At 26.0% G+C, this 20769-nt stretch overlaps 1 protein-coding gene across 1 annotated transcript; it reads right to left on the bottom strand.

Annotated features, from left to right (window-relative positions):
* Window positions 1–325: 325 nt before the first annotated feature.
* Window positions 326–19116, bottom strand: LOC113552891 (probable 4-coumarate--CoA ligase 3). The gene is given in 10 exon segments (XM_026955900.1): window positions 326–1258; window positions 1953–2108; window positions 2231–2409; window positions 3134–3311; window positions 3381–3535; window positions 9466–9694; window positions 9696–9832; window positions 12787–12994; window positions 15395–15656; window positions 18923–19116. Coding segments are annotated over 9 exon segments (1761 nt in total). The 5' UTR covers window positions 15614–15656; window positions 18923–19116; the 3' UTR covers window positions 326–958.
* Between the last annotated feature and the right edge of the window lie 1653 nt (window positions 19117–20769).

The following is a 20769-nucleotide window of genomic DNA, read 5'->3' as shown; positions in this document are numbered from 1 at the left end:
AGCAGGTGTTATATGTGCTATTCAATTATGTCACAGAGTAAAGGAAGAAATCATGCTCAATCACATAGTACAAAAGTACAAACTAAATGTTTAGCGTGCAACAAATATTATTGTTTGAAGTGTTTTTTCAAAAATCATAAAATCACCAAGTAATTGACAGAAAAACAATACAAAAGGATTATGAATTTTTCTGTTATTTTTTATTATGTTTTAAAATTTTAAATACAGTGTTATTGTTTGTTATTATCATACTTATTACTTAAGTTTTCTTAGTCACTTGATTGTTTTTATATACATATAATGTTAATATTCATCATAAAAAGTCAAAAGTTTTGTTTTTCATATAATTATGTTTATATCATATAAATTTTTTGTTATAATTATGCAATTTATAGGAATAAAGGCAACATAAATTGTATGCAACTTGTTTTAATATAATACCTTTATAACTCAAATAATATATTTGATGCAATAAATAAATACCTATTTAAGTTTAGTTGAGTAGATTTAACCTCAATTGAAGTACTTATTCAAAGTGAGATTTAGTTTGAGATCTCATGGCAATGGTCAAAAAATTAATTTTTATAGTAGTGACATCCTACGGCCATGAGATCTAATTTGAGATCTCAGTTTATATTAAGTTAAAACCAAAAGGAACATTTTAACAGAAAAATTTTAAACTAAGGTACAAATTTTGAATGAAATCAGACAATTTTTTTTCCTTAAATTTTTTTTAGTAAACCACATAAAACCAGCTGTGGCGGTCAGGACAATGTTTGATGAGATCTCATATAAGATCTCATGGCGGTCAACGTGTTAATATACAACGTGATAGTTAAGTAAAACACGACGAGTGTTTTCTCAACTTCCTTAATCTAACTTTCGCACTCGATTACGTATGACAATATTATATCATGCATATATTATTATTAATCGCTGAAATCATGACTTCCGGTGATCACTTGGTGGCTTTGGTCTTCTCGTATTCATCCTTTAGTAACCTCCGCAATATTTTGCCGGCCGCGCTTTTTGGCAGTGATTTAACGAAACGCACTCCGGCTGAGATCTGCTTGTACGGTGCCACTCGTTCCGCTACGAACGTCTTCATGTCTGCCTCGCTGGCGGCTGGTCTATCTGGGTCGAGTACGACATACGCCAACGGCGCCTCACCTGTTCGGTCATCTGGCACGCCGATGACAGCTGCGTCCAGCACGGCGGGGTGAGTCCTCAGAAGTCCTTCTAGTTCAGCCGGTGGAACCTACAAATTAGTGGAAATATCTTTTAATAAGAAAACATCGTTATAAGTTACAATTTTGTGTCCCAAATTAATGACATGTAGCAATTAATGATAATGATCGAAATTTCACCATAAATTATTTACGTGGTCAATTTTTATTTGTTTCTAAATACTATTATATAACAATTTATTACTGAAACACTGAACGAGAAATAATAGATTAAAATGAAGTTTATTTAAATTTACTAACGCGTATTACATAATTATGTTTTTTCTATTATTTTTTTTATGTCTATAAATAATTATAATATTAAAACAATACATTGATTTAAAATTGTTAAATTAATATAACTAAAATTGCCCATAGTTATATTTATAATGATAAATCAGTGAATTTTATAATTTATTATATGGGAGAATTTTTTGTCCGTGTGATCGTTTTAAGAGTACTTAAATGAATTAGACAAGATTTGAGATTTTTAAACGATCTGCATAACATATTTAAAAAAAATAAAAGATGGCCGGTAGATTTTTGAGTATAAGTTATAGATATTTTTTGAAAAAATTATGATTAAGTCTAAGAGTGTACGCCACACCATTATTTATTTCGATCTACGCCTGTTCGGTTAGTTCATTATTTGAATTATTGGGAATAAAATTATGTTTTCAATCCCTCCCCTTTCCATAAATTGATTGGCAACTATATTAAATTAACCTGGTATCCTTGGACTTTGATCAACTCCTTAATACGATCAACTATGAAGAATTCTTTTTTATCGTTATAATAACCAATGTCACCGGTGCTCAACCATCCTTCCGGACTTATAGTGTTAGCCGTGGCTTCGGGGTTGTTGTGGTAGCCCATCATCACCTATATATACACAGTCAGATTACGTTTGTTTATCGTTATAAATAATATTAATGCTTGTCAGATTAATAACCATTTGTTAAACCATTGTTTATAATATTATGTTTATTGTTATATTTTCTCACCTGTGGCCCCTTGACTTGAATTTCTCCAGTTTCCCCGGGACCGTATTCAACTGTGTCATCTGTGGGGTCGACAACTCTGGCTAGAGTGTTAGATATAGGAGGACCGACGGTCAAATAATCGAACAATGAGGAATTCCTGGATACGAACACGGCTGGCGATGATTCTGTCATGCCATACGCTGAGCATGTTCATAAACAATTTTTTTTTTAACAAATTGGAATTTATTGTATATAATATGTATACATTTAACAATATTTTAGAATAGATTTTAATGATAGATTAAAATCAAAATTTGGTTTAGATGATATTTGACACAACGATAATAAAATGTTTTCATCGTTTTTGATTGTCTTAGTATACCCTTAATAATTATATAATAATAGTTAATAGAACTGTATTGATAAATTTTTTAATTGAATATTTTTTCGTCAAGTTAGGGTTAGGTTAGGCTGTGTTAGTAAATTATAACATTTAGGTACGAAAGGTTTTTGTACTACGTTTTAAATAAATTCAAGGTAAAAATCATAAATAGCTAATATAATAACTGATATAATTAATTTACTTATATAAATACGTATATATAAAAGTAAAATAATCGTGAACTACAGAATGCAATGATGAGATATCTGAATATTATCTTTAAAAATAAAAGCTTGAATTAAAATAATTAAATGAGATAAAATGTTGTTTAATCATACGCGTATATAATCAATCATTATATTATTTATAATATAATTTATCATTTACATTTGAATTATCTCTTCGCGAAAACTAAATATTTTGCATTTCATGAGTTTTGGTTTTAAATCAATATGTTTTTATTTTTATACTATTGTTTATTTTTTCGTAGTTATATAATGAAAATTAATAAATAAATTTAATGAAAAAAAAATTCTACATACCTTGACAAAAACGTACATTTTTGTTCTTGGTTCTAGCAAGTACTTTTTCGGCATCTGCTTCTTTCACAGGACCAGCACCATTACAAATAATTCTTACGTTTTGAAAGTGTTCATGTGTTACATTTTTATTTTGACCCAACAACAGCACTATTGGTGGTACTACGTACAATAATGTTGCCTAAAATGCAATATAATAAAATCAAATTAAAAACTTTTTGCCGTGAATTCAACAAAACACCCATCACACCTTGTGGTTTTTAAGTATGTTCAAAAATGATTCCGATTCAAGTTTGGGCAATGTCACCAATTTACATCCAAAACTTAGTCCTCTAAGAAGAATCATTGTCAGGCCATAAATATGGTAAAAAGGTAAAATAGACGGCAACACATCTTGATAATTTCCTACAAAAAAAAAAAAAAAAAAAAAAAAATAATAATAATAATTAAAAAATATAATTTTTCCACTATTAATATCATTATCGTCACCGACAACTACGGACTTAAACCGTTTAATCGATGAACTGAAAAATACATCAAAATACCAATGTGATATAATTTTTATCACTTTTGTTCATAGCGAAAATATTATTATTATTTCAAGTAACACATTATATTATAATATTATAGATGCTTGGATTGAATTTAAAATAATAATCAAACACTATTGTCTAAATCGTTTCTGTATTTATTCAATAACTACATGTTTTCACACAATCTATCATTGATGTTTCAAAATGTCATTATTTGAATTGATTTTTATCGCAATAAACTGGTGTAGCTTTTTTATTTAGATATGTGACATTACAAAATAAAAGGTACACAGTGTATGCGAAAATAAGAACGATTAATCGGTAATGTCAAGTTGTGATTTAGGTAATAATCATCATTATTATAAAATTTTTATTTTTTTTTTTTTTTTTTTTTTAATGAAACGGATTTATTCAGAAAAACTACTGGGTGAAAATACACAAAGATCTACAAAACATAATAAATTATATTAATTTGTAAAATCGTGGGAAATTTTGAAAATATTCGCTCTCTTAATCCTTACACGTTTGCTAATTTTTACTTCAGCTTATTCCATTGTATACTGTTCGAAATAATGGAATTTCATCATTGTGACGAGTTTACAACCAAGCCTTCAAACTAACTGAAAGGTTGGTATAGTGTTTATTTTATTTTATTTTCGGGTGTAGAGGTTTAAAGAGTATAGAATAATTCTATTTTGTGTTTCACTGCAAAACGTATATTTATACAAGTGACTGCATAAGTCCGACACTAAAAATACGCGTTGTTTAAGGACACGTTAATAAAACTATATGGCATAGCGATCAATAGTAGTAATCATTCATTTTACACATACTAACACAACTTAGGTAAGTTCAATTTCATCTTTTTAATTTTCATATGTGATTTGCAGAGTAATGTGCCATATATATATATATAGTGTATATAACCAAAAAAATATGATAATTTTCTAATAATAAGTGTAAAAAATAAAAAACAAATTAAATAACATTGCATTTTCATAAGTTTAACTACATGCAAAAATCTTTCAAGTTTTAACGAACACTATTATACATGTATTTAGGTAATAGTTTACAGGTAGACATAATACACAAACTATACAATAATTATTTATATCTGGGTAAATATTAATATTTTTTACAAATCTATTTAGAAAAAATCGAGAACTGTAAATATCACAATAATAATATAATAATAGCATATAGAAATATTATATTATAATATCAATGGCGGTTTATATCAATAATTTTAATATTTTAAGGTCAAAAAAAAAAAAAAACATTATTAAAATGTAACGGTTATACTTATTTTACTATTATCGAAATTAATTATCACTGCATACATTTTTAATTTTACTATAGTTTTCTACTAACATATTCTGAAAAATCCTATTTAGAATCATATTATGATATTTATAACTGTTTTTTAAATTAATTGTATATCGTAATCAGAATATTATGTACACAGTACAATAACCGGAACCGTTTATAACATGTATAATAACTTATTTACAAAAACTCTATATTTTGCAGTATTTGTGCATGTTTGTTTAATTTTATGATAATACGACGCAATACATTGTATTTTAACAATGTCGAATATTTTCAATTATTTTATAATCGGTGACCGAAAATCAGAGTAAATTTCTGTTTGACATGTTATTTTGACATATTATTTTTTTTTCATGTTATATATTATATACACTGAGATAGATAACAACTACTGGAGCGCTGACTCGCTATGTTCAAAATGTAACAGAAAACAAGCCGTGTCGAATACCGATACCCCTACCACCGAATGGCAAACTATTTAAATGCACATTACTTAACACTGGATTTTAGTAAATTTTAACTTAACGTTTTACAGTAACAAAATGATCGTAACTGATCGAATTTGGTATCAACATTTTTTATTTTGATGTTGGCTTTATATTGATATATTTTAATATGAAATATTTTTAATTTCTAAAGAGAAATTAGTAAAGAAATGATTATACTAGAAAAAAATTATATTCATAACCAAGATAACAAATATAATAAAATGTAAAATAATAATCAAAAAAAAAAACAAAATACAAATTTAAATTATTTACAAATTTTTAAATAATATTAATTTAGATAACTTGGTTCTTAAGGAAGATTTATTTTTAAGTACTCGACATATATTAAATTTCTTTTTCAAAATGACTCACTCTAATATTATTAAACATAGTTTGCTAGTTAAAATAGTTTATTTTTACTTAGTATGCTTCTTCTAGCCACTGAGATAGATAACGACTACTGGAGTGCGGACTCTGTTCCAAAAAACAAACCATCGCGTTGAGCGTTATCCCCACCACCGAATAGCAAAAACCCGTAGTTTATACACGCAACTATAGAGATAGGATGATTCAGTCACTTTGATTCAAAATCAATTTTTAGAAATGTAACACATTTTACTTAAAATATGTCAATATAAAGTCAACATCAAGATAAAAATGTTGATATCAAATTCGATCAATTACGATCATTTTGTTACTGTAAAACGTTAAGTTAAAATTTACTAAAATCCAGTGTTAAGTAATGTGCATTTAAATAATTTGCCATTAGGTTGTGGAGGTATTGGTATTTGACACAGCTCGTTTTCTGTTACATTATGAACATAGCGAGTCGACGCTCCAGTAGTTGTTATCTATCTCAGTGCTTTTAGCACATTCTATAACATTTAGTTTTACATCATTAAACAATTTGTTTTCATTGACAACAATAACCCGGAATGCTTTTTCCAAATGTTGTACAATTAATATAACTGATTTCGAAACATTAATTAATTTACCTTAAACTGACTTTGTAAATGTTAAATTATTTATATAACTATGTTCAAATTTATTTTCCATTAACATACTTGTACAAAAGTCACACACCACTTTTGACATAATACTTCTAACAATATAACCAGAAATATAATTTAATATTTCATTAACATATTCTCCCAAATGTGTATTTATTCAGTTGATCTAAAAATATGTTCATTTTCTGAATCAGATTCTGCATAATATGTTGTTTTATTTTGTACAAATTCTATGGCTCTATGATTATTTTTTCCTTTTGAAAAGGGAATTCTAGAGTTTAATATATCAAACTTTTAAAAGTACATATTCTAGTATAAACTACTTATATTAAGTTATACTCAGGGGTCAGGGGTTAAAGCGGTGACTCAGTTACCCTACCTCTAAATGTGGTTAAAAAGCATTCCCTTTAACAAATTATTCGTAAGGTACGCCAGAACGCTCTAATTATAACCAGGTTACAACATTAATGCTGTATTGCTGTGTAACTTTAATTATAAAAATTTATTAATTTTAATAGTTTAATAAAATGTGTTACATTTCAAAAAAATTGATTTTGAATCAAAGTGACTGAATCATCTCTATAATTGTGTGTATAAACTATGGGTTTTTGTCATTCGGTGGTGGGGGTAACGCTCAACGCGACAGCTCGTTTTTCGGAACAGAGTCCGCACTCCAGTAGTTGTTATCTATCTCAGTGATTATATATTATTATTATATATATTATGCGAAAACAAGTAAGTCAAGCTCTAATATAAATGTTTAAAAATCTTATACACGTTATTCTAAAAACATAGCGTACATTTTAATTAACGCTGTACAACTAAAAAACCTAAACTATTAAAATGTTGCATAGATATATAATTAAATGTTAAGTTATTGATGTAATTTACAGTGCTATACGCATGGGCTATAAGATATATCTCGCCAAATTATCTTTGGTTGTATATTTATTTTAAATATTAAACATGATATAAAATTAATAAAAGGTTATATTCAAGGTCAGATCAAAAAATATATAATATAGTATTATAGAATATTTAATTAACAATAATGAATAAATGTATTATCGTTTTAAAATATCTAACGTCTAGTTTAAATTTACGTGTTACCACTATTTATAAAACGACTAAACTAATAATACAAGAATATTCTGTCAGAAATAGTTGGCTGAAACCAGCTACACAAGGCCAAACCAAAATATGAACTCTGTGACCACCGAGTTCAACCGAACGTTACAAAAATTATTATAAATGCATAATAATTATAATATGCGTAATTTTTGTAAAACTTTGATGTCCATAAAATATACCATTTCATATATTATTATTAATTTAGGGTTAGGTTGTTTTTAAGTCATTTATATCGTCAATCAAGTTTATAAATTTGTTTGATATGATAGAGAATCAAATACAACAAATTTATTTTTACATAATTTCGTATATTTAGCGCCTAATAAAAGTAAATACATACTACGAAAAAAAAAAGATGAAAAGTATTTAATTTTAACAAAAAATAAATAAATTGATGTTTATTTATATAACTCCATGTTTTTGTGTTGTTTGTTGATTTTTGGTATTATTATTCATATGAAAATGCGGTTATGGTATATGCGTAGTTCCCATTAATAATCTATAACATTACTATCTACATTTATTTCCTTATTGGTAATTAAACTTGATAGTTCTTTAAAACAAACAATCGAGATTGTGTGACAATGACAATGGCAACTACTTATAACTATAAAATCGTTATTCTATGTTTGGCTGTGTGCTACAAGGGGCTTGTGTTTCTGTATTAATTTTGTGTTAACGTTTTTAAACGTGTTTTATCTTTATTACAAATGCTCAAAGTTAAAAGGTCAGATGCCGCAAGTCAGTGTAAATTTGTAATAGAGTTCAGAAAAGAAGTATTTTCAATAGACTATTCAGTACTTTATTATAAAGTATGTGAAATATAAATTATAAACGAAACATATATATTTTATAATAACATGCCTATTGTAAGTGGAAAACGTGTGAAAGCATTTAAACGTAAGAAAACTCAAAGTCACAACGAAAATATTTATTTCCATCACAAAAAAAAAAATGATTGTTCAACAAAGAACTTGATCAGATAGTTTTTTAAAAAAAAATTATTAAACACGATATATATCAAATAAATCCATGTTGCGCAAAGTTAATAAAGTATATAATACAATTAACCAAATCAGGAAATATATGGTATATAATAAAATATTGGTTTTGATTGATACAATTACTGATATAGATGAAAGGCATGTTGGAAATTTAATTGTTATAGAATACTATAAGTTAACAAGCTATATAAAACTTTTTTTAATTAATTCACAATTGTAAAGAAAAAAAAATTTACGATTGTTCAATCATTTGACAGTTAATTTAATACTTTTATTATTTAAAAAAATTTATAGAATATAAAAAAAAATTCTCACACCACGCGATAAAAGCTGAAAGTATAAAGCGTATAGTATGGTATATAAAATGTCAATATCTTACGTGTTTGAATAGCCGAATAGCTGAAAAAATTAGTAAAAGGTTTCCGGGAGTAAACGACTTTAAATATAATTGCAAAAACGTATTTTTAAAACACTTAATCATTTATAATATTTTAAAAGTGCTCTACTAGGAGTTCTGTTGCCGCCTTTAAAACTCATATTGACATGAACGAGTACATTAATATTATGGTAGTTAACTATTGTTGTAAGAATTACTCTACCTAGTAATAAATTTGTTATTTTCAGATTAAATCACAAAGATGTTATTTCTATAAAAATGTACAAAAATTAATTAAAAATTAAAAGTCAGCTTAATTTTTAGTAAGGCTAACTTCGAATTTTTACATTTACGTCACCTGAGTAAAAACATTTTATACAAAAATTATGAGTACATTTTTTAACGTCATAAACATCCTAATTCCTAACCCTAGTTATGATATTTTAATATGTAATTTATTATACCTGTCGTGTCATAAAAATGATTTATTTCTGGATGACTCGTCTGCATGATGTTGGCCAAGAGATTCCGGTGCGAAAGCGACACGCCTTTGGACAGACCGGTTGTACCACTTGAGTATGGCATGAACGCCACGTCACTGTTCGATCGGCTTTTTTTCAGAATAGAAGTGTCCACCATTGGATCGAGCATCTCCTCAAAGTCCCACGCACCATCGGGTCTTGGACCTTTGCCTGTTGACGGATATAATGTACAATGGTTTTACACCGGGCTCATTCATTAACTGCTGGGCTTCGAAAACTTTGGGTAGCAACTCGGGAATTGTCACCACCCCCGATGCACCAGAGTCCTTAAGCTGGTGAGCGAGTTCGACTAAAACAAATCGGGAATAGATAGCTAGATCACTCAATGACTTGCAGAAATTTCGAATATAGAATACCATTTACAATCATGTTATCATCCGCTTGACAAGTAAAAAACTTATGAAATAGATGATTTTTTACCAGTTTTCTGTATATGAACATTTGCCATATTTCTGTTTTGTATAATATATCATCATATGATAATTTATAGTTGCATACTCTTACCGTGGATAAAATTGCGAGAATTAATATTATGTAGTAATCGAATTTTAATAAATTATTTAAATAAATCCGAATCTAGAAGTAAAGTTACATAGATCGCATGAAAAATGTTTAAACATTTAAATTTAATTTCTATTTTAAACATATTTTTAATAGCCAAACCCATAATTTTGAATATTCTATTACAGTTAGTAAATTAATTAATTCAGATTTTATAAAAATGGTCAATTTAATACTATATTATTATATGATTGTGTTTATTATGTTAAATATAAATTTATTTTACTAATTCAAATATAACCACGTAATTTACTATAATATAGCTAAGACTTAGAGTCTTTTATTTTACATTTTAAGGGCAGATTAGTTACAAAAATAAAGTATCTTCTCAATTTATTAAAAATCTAAAAAATGTATCTGATCACGTCGATATTGTCTATTATCATTACTATCGTTTACACATGACATATTACCATAGCACTATATTCCACACAACTTGCGTGGGCAAATATATACATCTCCTAAACCGAAATTGCGAGTTATTATAATATATGTTTATGTTTCCCGTTCGTTGAATTCCAGTCGACTGCCGATGACGTTGTACTACCACCGGTTGACTCAAGCGCGAGTCTCTGCGTAATGGTTTTTTGATTACCTACCTGATAGCGATTTTTTTCTGACGTTTCTTTATATTATAATAATTATTTTGTTATCGATTTTATAGTTCCGCTATTTTAGGGATTTAAATATACTTTTTTTATATCCGAAAAAAATGGTTTCCAAAACGCTGAAATAATGAACAAATCTCTTGGATGAAAAGTAATGCCCGTATAAATGGAAAGAAACACATTAAAAATTTGAGATAAAAAACGTATTATTCATTAATAAAAACTTATAAGAACGCGCAAAAATAATAATCTTTCCGATAAATTGACCAAAATAAAATATACTGTAATAATATGTAATGTGCCACGTGCAATAAAACAACCATAAATATAATAAGTATTTAATGTTACTCAAAATATGTTGGGAACTAGAAAGTCAGTGGTAAGTAAACATTTTATGAACTTATGACAAATAATTCAAATATAGCGAATTTTATTTATTTGTGTGTCTTAAATGAACCTAACCTTTACAAGACTTACATTATTATTATTTATGAATATAATACATAGTTAAGGTAGACTTACGCACACTTTCGACCGAATCTCCAAATTATTCAGTATACCTACTCCTAAATCAATATTTAATAAAAATCTGATCAAAAAAATTCAATTGTATCTATATAGAACCACTCTCTTTCTGACCAACTTGAAATTGTTCTAGTCTTCATACATAATCTAACGAATAATTTCAAGACAGCTGCGTATACTAAGACGCAACGTTTGCTTATCTCTGACAAAGTATTTTTACCTACCATCATTGAGTCCTTTTTCCCGGTATCTTACGAGACTTTTTTTTACTACGGGTTTCAATAATAAAATTATAATAATAAGGCGTCTTAAATAAGCAATTTCCCTATGTATGCGTTGATGATTTTTTTTCTGACATCTTGTGTAGGAACACATTTTATAAATTATAAACGATCGAAACATGTTTCTTATTTATAACAAAAAATTTTCAAATGCAATAAAAATAACAAAAGGTTACGGGCATACTAAATAAGCTACATTTTAAATGCATCACCAATAACAACTTTATTTGTGCTACTTCAAATCAATATCTTTCATGTTTACGTATTTACCAATAAAACCAGAGTAATTATTACATTAATAATATTATGCCGAGAAATTGTTTAAACAGGCAAAAAAAAGCATTGAAAATATACATTTTTAATATATTTTGTCTATCTCCTGTGAATATTGTACATCCATGATATCATGGTGTTAAAAGATTATTCCTTTAACCGAAATAGCGATTTACCTATATTATTTTATAATCGAAAAATAAATATACAATGGTGCTGCAGAAATTCACTTTTAGAAAACCTCTTTAGAAAGTATGTATTTTTTTTTAGTAATTTAGTTGAAATTGATAATATTAAACCCGTTAAAAACGGTGAATTTGTGTGTTGTTTTACATAGTATTTATTTTAAAGGATGGTGATTTTAGCAAAAAACAGCTATTATATAATTAAGTTTTCTCGAGTTAGTTTTTAAATTTTTTTTATACAAAAATATTTCAGGTTATAAATTTTTTTATTGACGACTCGTAATTTTAAATGTTTATAATCAAAAGTGACCGACAACGATTATAAAAAAGACAACGAAGCAAAAAAATAATACTCTAAAAAACAATATTGAACGATTAATAAATTTAGTTTTTCCTTAACTTAATATCCAAGACAATAATTAATACTGGGTCAAAAAATCCAATGTTAAAAAATCAAAGGATAAAAAAAACATGTAATTAAAAAAATAATAAAAATTATATATAGTTTGTGTATAAATTAATAAAAATTTGTTTTCATTAATCTTTCATAATTTATAAAAAATAGCTTTATTATAGTTAATATTTTTAAACAATCTGTTTAAGGTTGTTTTTTAAATTTGGATTTTTCGATTTGCCCGTTTGTTTGTTTAACCTAAAAATGTTTAGCCATTGTCCATTGAGTATTTGTACCTAGGATTTATTTTAGTACAGGATATTTTTCTCATTCCAATAATATTTTTATAAGTCACCTATATCAGACGCTTTTAGGTATAATAAATATTATGGTATGATAAAGAAACCGTTGCGCACATGGCGTGTAGATGGGATTGATCGTCGTCACAGCCAGACCGGCCTCTATGGCACCCAGCGAGACTATGGCGAATTCTGGAACGTTTGGCAACAGCACGGCGAACACTTGGCCCGGAGTTGCACCTCTCTTCTTAAGACTAGCTGCAAATCTCTTACATGCCTGCCTCGTCTCGTAGTATGTGAATTTTCTATTAGTCATTCCGCAAACCTACATCCCAGGCAAAAACAACAAATTAATATTAAAAATACATTAAATTGAAGAAATAACTAAACGTGTTCACATAATAATATAAGATTTACTTGGAAAAGTTTGAATGTTTTTCCATCGATAACAATTTATTATAAAACGTTAATAATAAATAGATTAAACTTCATTAGTTATTAATTTATAAAAAAAAAACCAGCAGTTAAAAACGGAGGAAAAAAATAATAATAGGAAACACAATTTTAATTAAAAAAGTATGTTCTAAAATAACAAGGTTTTCCAAATAATTGCACTAACAATTGTAAAAATCATTTAAATTATACCTACCCATGGTTTTAATGAAACATATGCATAGCAATAAATCCAGGTGTCATTATTATAGGTCATCCAGAAAAAACTGTACAATTTGTAACAATACTTTCGCCATGTAACTATAATAATTATATATTATATAAATAATTATATTACACACAACTAATCGTTGTTTATGATTGTATTTGTGCATACATATTATAATTTGAAAAATTGAAAAACTAACTTTGAGTTATAATTTATAATGGTAAACGGTTTTAATAATATATTACAAAAATATGGGACGTAACTTGTCTTTTAAATTACCCATCAATATTTTTTTTTGTCACGATGAAATACGTATAGGTAAGTATTCGCAGGTACTGCTAGCAAATAATAACTTAATGCGGTGAAAATACTCGTAAACAATTAAACATGAATTACATTATATTTAATTCCTTTTTATTAAAATTAGTTAAACAAACATTTGTTAATTTATAATTGTATTTGTAGTTAACTTGGTTCAAATTAAAAAAAATCGCTTGCATCAACCATGCGTGTTCCACGAACAAATATTGTTTTTCCATATTATTATATTTTCATTACTGTGCTAATAAATTCAGTCATTGCTGAAAAAATGTACTTTCAACTCGTTAAATATATTATATAGAATTAAATACGAATGGTTGAATATATTTACAGTTTTATATATGGTTAAAAAACATATGTACTGAAATTCATTGGTACAGAATGATGTTCGAATGTTTATAAAAATTATGCGTCATAATATTTGTACGTCTCTACTTGTGTGATTATATTTCCTTAATAAATTAGCAAATGCATACCACTCGTTTCAATAGTATAATTTTTAATTTTTACACAGATACGTTTTCAGTATTATCAGTGCTTAATGTTTACTTTACATGGTATAACATATAATAATAATTGTTGATATTGTAAACAGAATAATTAAAAAAAAAAAAAAATTTCAACGAGGTCAAAAAAAAAGTACACACGCAATATTAAGAGATTTTTGTATTAAAAAAAAAAAAATAAATAAATAAATAAATATTCATATAAATATTTATTTTAATGATACCTATTGTACTTAACTACATTTTACGTAGGTTGTTTTATTTAAGCAAAATGAGGACATTTCCCTCATTTTATAAAAAGTAGTTTGTAATTATACACACGCATGTGTATTGTGCATTCGTGCATATCACTGTACCGATGTATATATTGTATAATGTATATTATATATACAAGAAACTTCATTGATCAATTTCAGTTAATTATTATCGTTTTTTATATTTAGCATATTAGTATTATATAGCCCATACAATATTAACAAATAATCAACGATTTTTATCAAAAAAACAAAGTGAAATGTTTATGTAACTTTAATAATTTAATTATTTTGATGTTATTGAAAAAAAAAAAAGATAAAAAGTTATGAAACATCTACAATAAAGGCTAAGTATAAGCAATTAAATCTATTTTAAAAATAAAATATGTTCAATCAAATACTCGTGAAGTATAACATGTTCGTAGTATAATATTATATCGAATATTTAGCCACTATTCATAGAAATATTATAGAACGGTAAATGTCCAATCTGCAAACATAGTTAACTGAAAAATATGTTGCAATAGTTAAGTATGAAACTCTGTATACAAATCAATATTATAACTGTGTAATATTTTGGAAAAAAATAAAACGACAATATACTATTTATAATAGTCGTTGTATTTTCAGATGATATTATAATACAAAATATTCATATTTTAATATCATAAAAATATAAATTCGTTAAAAATAAATAGTTGTATTTAATATTCTTAATCCAAATGGATATGTAACGATAAACATAATTATATGAATGTCAAAGACAAAAAAACTCTATAAAAAAATACATTTTAATTCGTTAAACTTCGTTCTTTGACATTTTATATTCAACTATACTCGCGTAGTCGTATCTAATGAACCTAAAGCCACAGCGCAGTTCAAATATCTAATACATATGATATACACTACATAATTTAATATATTAAATATTAATTGCCTTGTCCCTGACATTAATTACGATTGTTATAATGAGATTCACTTACCAGTGCGTCTTTGTCCGACCATTTCTCCAAGCCGCTCCACACGTACTCATCAATTAAATTTTCCGGTATCTGGACGTCCGAAAACGGCGAACGAACCACTTTAGACTCAGTGCGATATCGAACCGGTTGACTTAGGTCATTACGGGTCAACGGGACGCATGTCTGTCGCAAGTGACTGCGGCACAAAATTCGGCTCCACTGTAGTCTTACCGGCAACATGACGCGATAAATACTAAACGAAACGGTGGGTAGAAGATTTCACCTAAAACAAAAAAATAAACAAATTAATTTTGAAATATTATATTCAAATACTATTGGTAAGCGGCGGTGTAAAATAATCAATAACGATGGTAGTAATTCAGTAAACGTCCAACCATATTTTGTTTAGGAGTATAAAGTGTTTTAAACAATAAAGAATAAAGTAGGTAACCAATAATTCATTGCTTACAAAAATCGATTATGAGTGGAAACGATCTTTCAGCCTTAACATATATTACAAAGTACATTAAATTAAATTATATTTATATTACAATCATACTAATTTATTTTACTATAAGTATTACGGTATAAATTTTAAATAGGCCTTAGCTTAAAATTAATCTAAATATGTTGATAATATAACAATTTCAAATTTTCACGAATGCTTATTTTTGAATTGCACCAAAATAAGTATAAATTGTTATTCTTTGTTTAAATACCTATCCGATTTCATCAAAACTTGAACTTCAAAATGTCTATAAAAAACAAATAGGTTTATATGATTTTTAGATTTTTGAGTTTCAGTAAGAAATACATAAGAGGAACCTTATATTAAATGTCCAGCCATATTATCTATAAAAATGTATTCTAAAATATATATTTATATGTTAAGTTACAAAATTATTTTTAACTGTTTTTGATTTTGAACATTTTTAAGATAATAAGTTAGATATAATTTTCTATCATAAATAGCCCAAATTGAATAAAAAAAACATTTTAAAACGAATACATTCATTGCTTTGCTCAGAATCTAAAAACGAACTAAAATATTCTTTAATTTTATATTTTGATAGAAGTTGATTCAAGTTGTTTACTCGCCACTCGGGTGAGGTTAGGTTAAGAAAATATAAATAATTGAATCGTTCACTAATTCATGGATAAGATACAAACCTACAGGCTACAATAACATATGATACAAGCTCAAAATTAAATTAAAGTACCTACGCGTATACGTCAAAGTCTCAAAATCGATGATTAAATTATCAATAAATCTACTCATGGGGTTAAAAAAAAATAACAACAATAACAAACATTTAAACACACTGTGGTTAATAACCACATGGAATGTGAACTTTCAAATGTATACTTTCCAACCATTATATCAGACGTCTTACGGAGTTGTTGACTTTGTAAGTTTTAGATAAATAATTAAAATCCGCTTAAACAAATATTTCAGATTAAATATGAAAAACATATAATCACTTTTCTGATAGCGATGTGCTATTATTTTATTTGTAGTTGGCGAATTTTCAGTAATCATCACCATAATATTAATTTCATATTTTAAAAATAAGCACTACGACACACAATAAAAAAAAAATGTTTTACAATATTATTTAAAAACAACAATGTTCCATAATTATTTGAAACTATATTATTAAATACTCCATTCCAAATAAGTTTGAAAAAACTTGCGCAGTCGCCGCCCAATCGGAACTCTGTAATTGGTTAGGTTGTATCGTTTCTTGTCATCACGGGCTGCATGACTATGTTTGTGCGAACAACGACGCGTTGTCTTCCTCATTTTTTCCAAACTTATTTGGAATAGAGTACATAAACAACTATAATATATTTAATCACATTTAAACAGCGTAAACACTTATGGTTATATTCTATGTATGTAAATGTAATGTATTAATGGTGAAAGAGATATATATATTTTTATTAGCTGACTCTCGACAAAATTGATACGTAATCAACATAATTCAACGTGTGATGAGTGGTGACACTGACCTTTACGTACAACAATGAATGATATATCGTTTCCATACGCTACGTACTTGTATAAGTTTCGACAAATAAAAATATATAGCACACTTGTAAATAACAAGTATATTGTATATACAGAATGATGCACCAAACATTTTCACTACTTTTATTTAATAATTTAGTTATTCAAAATAATTTTTTGAATTTTTAAATATACTACAATATCATATTTTATTTAAAATATATCTTGTGGAGATAATTTCTATTTTTCACAAATGAAAAATCTTTTGTACTGTAATTTATTTTTACGACTTATTTTTCTGAAACTATTGATACATCAAAATACAAATTTGAATGTTTGTATTGAAGTTATTTATCTTTGTTTAACAACAATAATAGGTCCATAACTTCTACCTATTTTCAACCTAACCTTAGAAGTAGTTATGGGCTATATTGATAGTAAATTGGTTTTAGTAATTAAAATTAATCTGTTTATCAACATTTATGATTTTTTTTAAACGCCCAAGTATAATAATAATAAACATTTGATCCAATATTACATCTAATAATGTATGTTTGTAAAACAATTTTCAGGATTATTAACCTAAGTAAAAACGTTTATATAATTAGACAAGTAAGAAATATAAGTATATTAACATTTTCAAAAAACTTCTTAAATAGGTAGTAAAACAAATATTAAGAATTTGAAATTGTGGTCTTAAAGTATACTTAAAAATTTAAAAATCAGATTTTTAATAAATAAATTATATAAAATGAATCACGAAGGTAAGCATATTTGGTGAATCAGTCTGTATAAAATAGCATGGATAATTATGAAATTATGTTATTTCCTAAGTGTTGTGTACTTAGCAGTGAACCCGCTATTGGTTAGGTATATAATTAAAATATATTAATCTGCTAAATATAATTTATAACTGTAGGTATTTAAATAATAATTAGGACTCTAATAATCTATTTTCATATTGATCAAATTAATATGTAAATCAGTACACAATAGTTAATATTATTGAAACATAACTTTCTATCTCACCTTATATATTCATATTTTAAGAAACGAAAGATTAAAACATGATTATAATATTTAATTATTTTATACATAAGAATACAATAAATATAGCAAAAGCTGGACATTTAAGTAATGAAAAATACATTGAATGTAAGTTATGAATAGTTATGATAGGTAACGTCCGACTTTTAAATCGATTATTAATAATGTCTTTTTATATAGGTGTATATTATAATATATCATATACAACGATCAATAATCAAATAATTTTACATTTATAGAATTTTTCATTGAAAAGAATAATACCATAAAATAAATTAATAACATTGCGTTTGGTTTCACTGGAAATAATATGGCATAATATGTACACACAAACTTATATTTTTCTTTAATTATTGTTAAACATAAAAATAAATAAGAAAATAAAATTTACAATCTGCAAAACTAAAAACAAAAATATTACTTATGTAAATAAATAAATATTGTAAAAAGAAAGTTCATATAATGTAAAATATTTATCTTAAATCGCTTACCCAAATATATTAAGGTCCTTTATTGGGTAAATTTATTGAGGTCACAAATTATCTTACTATTATAATAAATAGTAATCTATTGTAATATTTATTTGGTTAATTTGTACTCCTGTATAATTATGGTTTAGTTCACGTAAGTCATATAAACAAATTTACTTTTCTAATACTTCCAAAGGAATTATTATTTAATAATTTAATACAATTAAAAAACTAACAAAGGATATCTATATTATTAAATGTTTACCACTTATAATTATTAATCAATAATATTTCCATTTGAATTTTGTCAACACTGACTGTCGAACATAGACTGAAACATTTTGAAGTGTATAAATCATGCTTATATATTATGAATTTATGACGTCATTAGCAAATGCGCCACGGGCGTTAGACCTACTCATTATTTGTTACTCGTTTACTGGTTATTACTTATCACTTAACAATGATAACTTACGTACAATTTAAATTGTTTATCTATTGCTATTTTTTAAAAAAAATATATGATTTAAAACCAATGTTTCACTTTGCTTTTAAATTTAAAATATTTCAGTCGTTTTTCTCTAATAACTAAAACTTGTAGTCTTCATCATAATACCGCTATTTTATAATTAGTTACTACGAATTTTCTCTAAATTGATATTTATTTATGTTGAAGAAATTAACTATTAAGTAAATACTATTATTAGATTTTTGAGTTTTTTAATCAATTAAGTACATAATACAATGGATTAAATAAAATAGGTAGGTACTTACAGCCAACCTATTAAAGGTTGGCAAGTGGGTAACGCTCTGCTTTACATTAGTTGTCCAGTGAGTCGCTATTATATATATATATATACATAAGGCTATTAAAACCATTAATTTTATTTTTAAGATTTTAGTAGACAGATATATTTTTTTCAGAAAATTTTTCATTGATTATGTTATTAGTATTTAGTTATTTTAATAATATATAAATGTTTTTCGGTAAGTACCGTAAAATTATAAAAATAGATTTATAGAATCCATAGATTATGTCATAAATAAATCATAAACGCCATTGCGTATAGTAAAATTCATAATAATATGATATACGTTAAATTTTACCACTAATAATGTTTATAACAAAATATTTTAATAATTTCAGATTTTTATGGTTTTAGTATGAATAACTTATGTGAAATCTTTTATTTAATTCTCAACATTTTCGACCGATTGAATAATATTTTAGTGAAATTTATAGAAAAAAAAAATTTTAAATAATTTAAAATTTGTCATGACTATAAATAATTCAAAATTAGCTAAACATTTTTTAGAATGTTATCATATAATGAAAATGACAACAATATCAAATATTAACTGTTTTTTTTTTTTAAATACAACAAAATAGGTAACTATTAAAAATTATTTGAGGAGAAATATACAATGGTTAGGTTAAAAATGTTAACATTAAATATGCATAACAACTTTATTAGGTTCTCCGATAGAATTTTCTTTTTTTTATGTTGAACAACTTATAAAGAACCTTGTCTTAAATTTTCAAATTAAATATTAAAACAAAACATTTTATGAAAAATAAAATAATATATACTAATATATAATAATATAATAATTTGTACAATTTTGAGATTTTAACAAAATTCTAATTTTAAACGTGAGAAAATAGATTCATTAGATATCATTTGAAAAGCAGTCGCGTTAGATTAGGTTATAATATAAAATTGTACACTATATGATAGTATTACTATGTTACAGGTAAAATATGAAAATAAGAATACAACAGTAGCGCCATCTGTTTAGTAAAATACAATTTAAAATATTTTTCCGGTTGAAAGCAGGTAATACGAAATACAAAAAAAATAAGAATA

The sequence above is a fragment of the Rhopalosiphum maidis genome, chromosome 2, assembly GCF_003676215.2.
Source record: "Rhopalosiphum maidis isolate BTI-1 chromosome 2, ASM367621v3, whole genome shotgun sequence".
In the NCBI taxonomy this organism is placed as follows: Eukaryota; Metazoa; Arthropoda; class Insecta; order Hemiptera; family Aphididae; genus Rhopalosiphum; species Rhopalosiphum maidis.
This window is presented reverse-complemented; position numbering and strand designations above follow the sequence as displayed.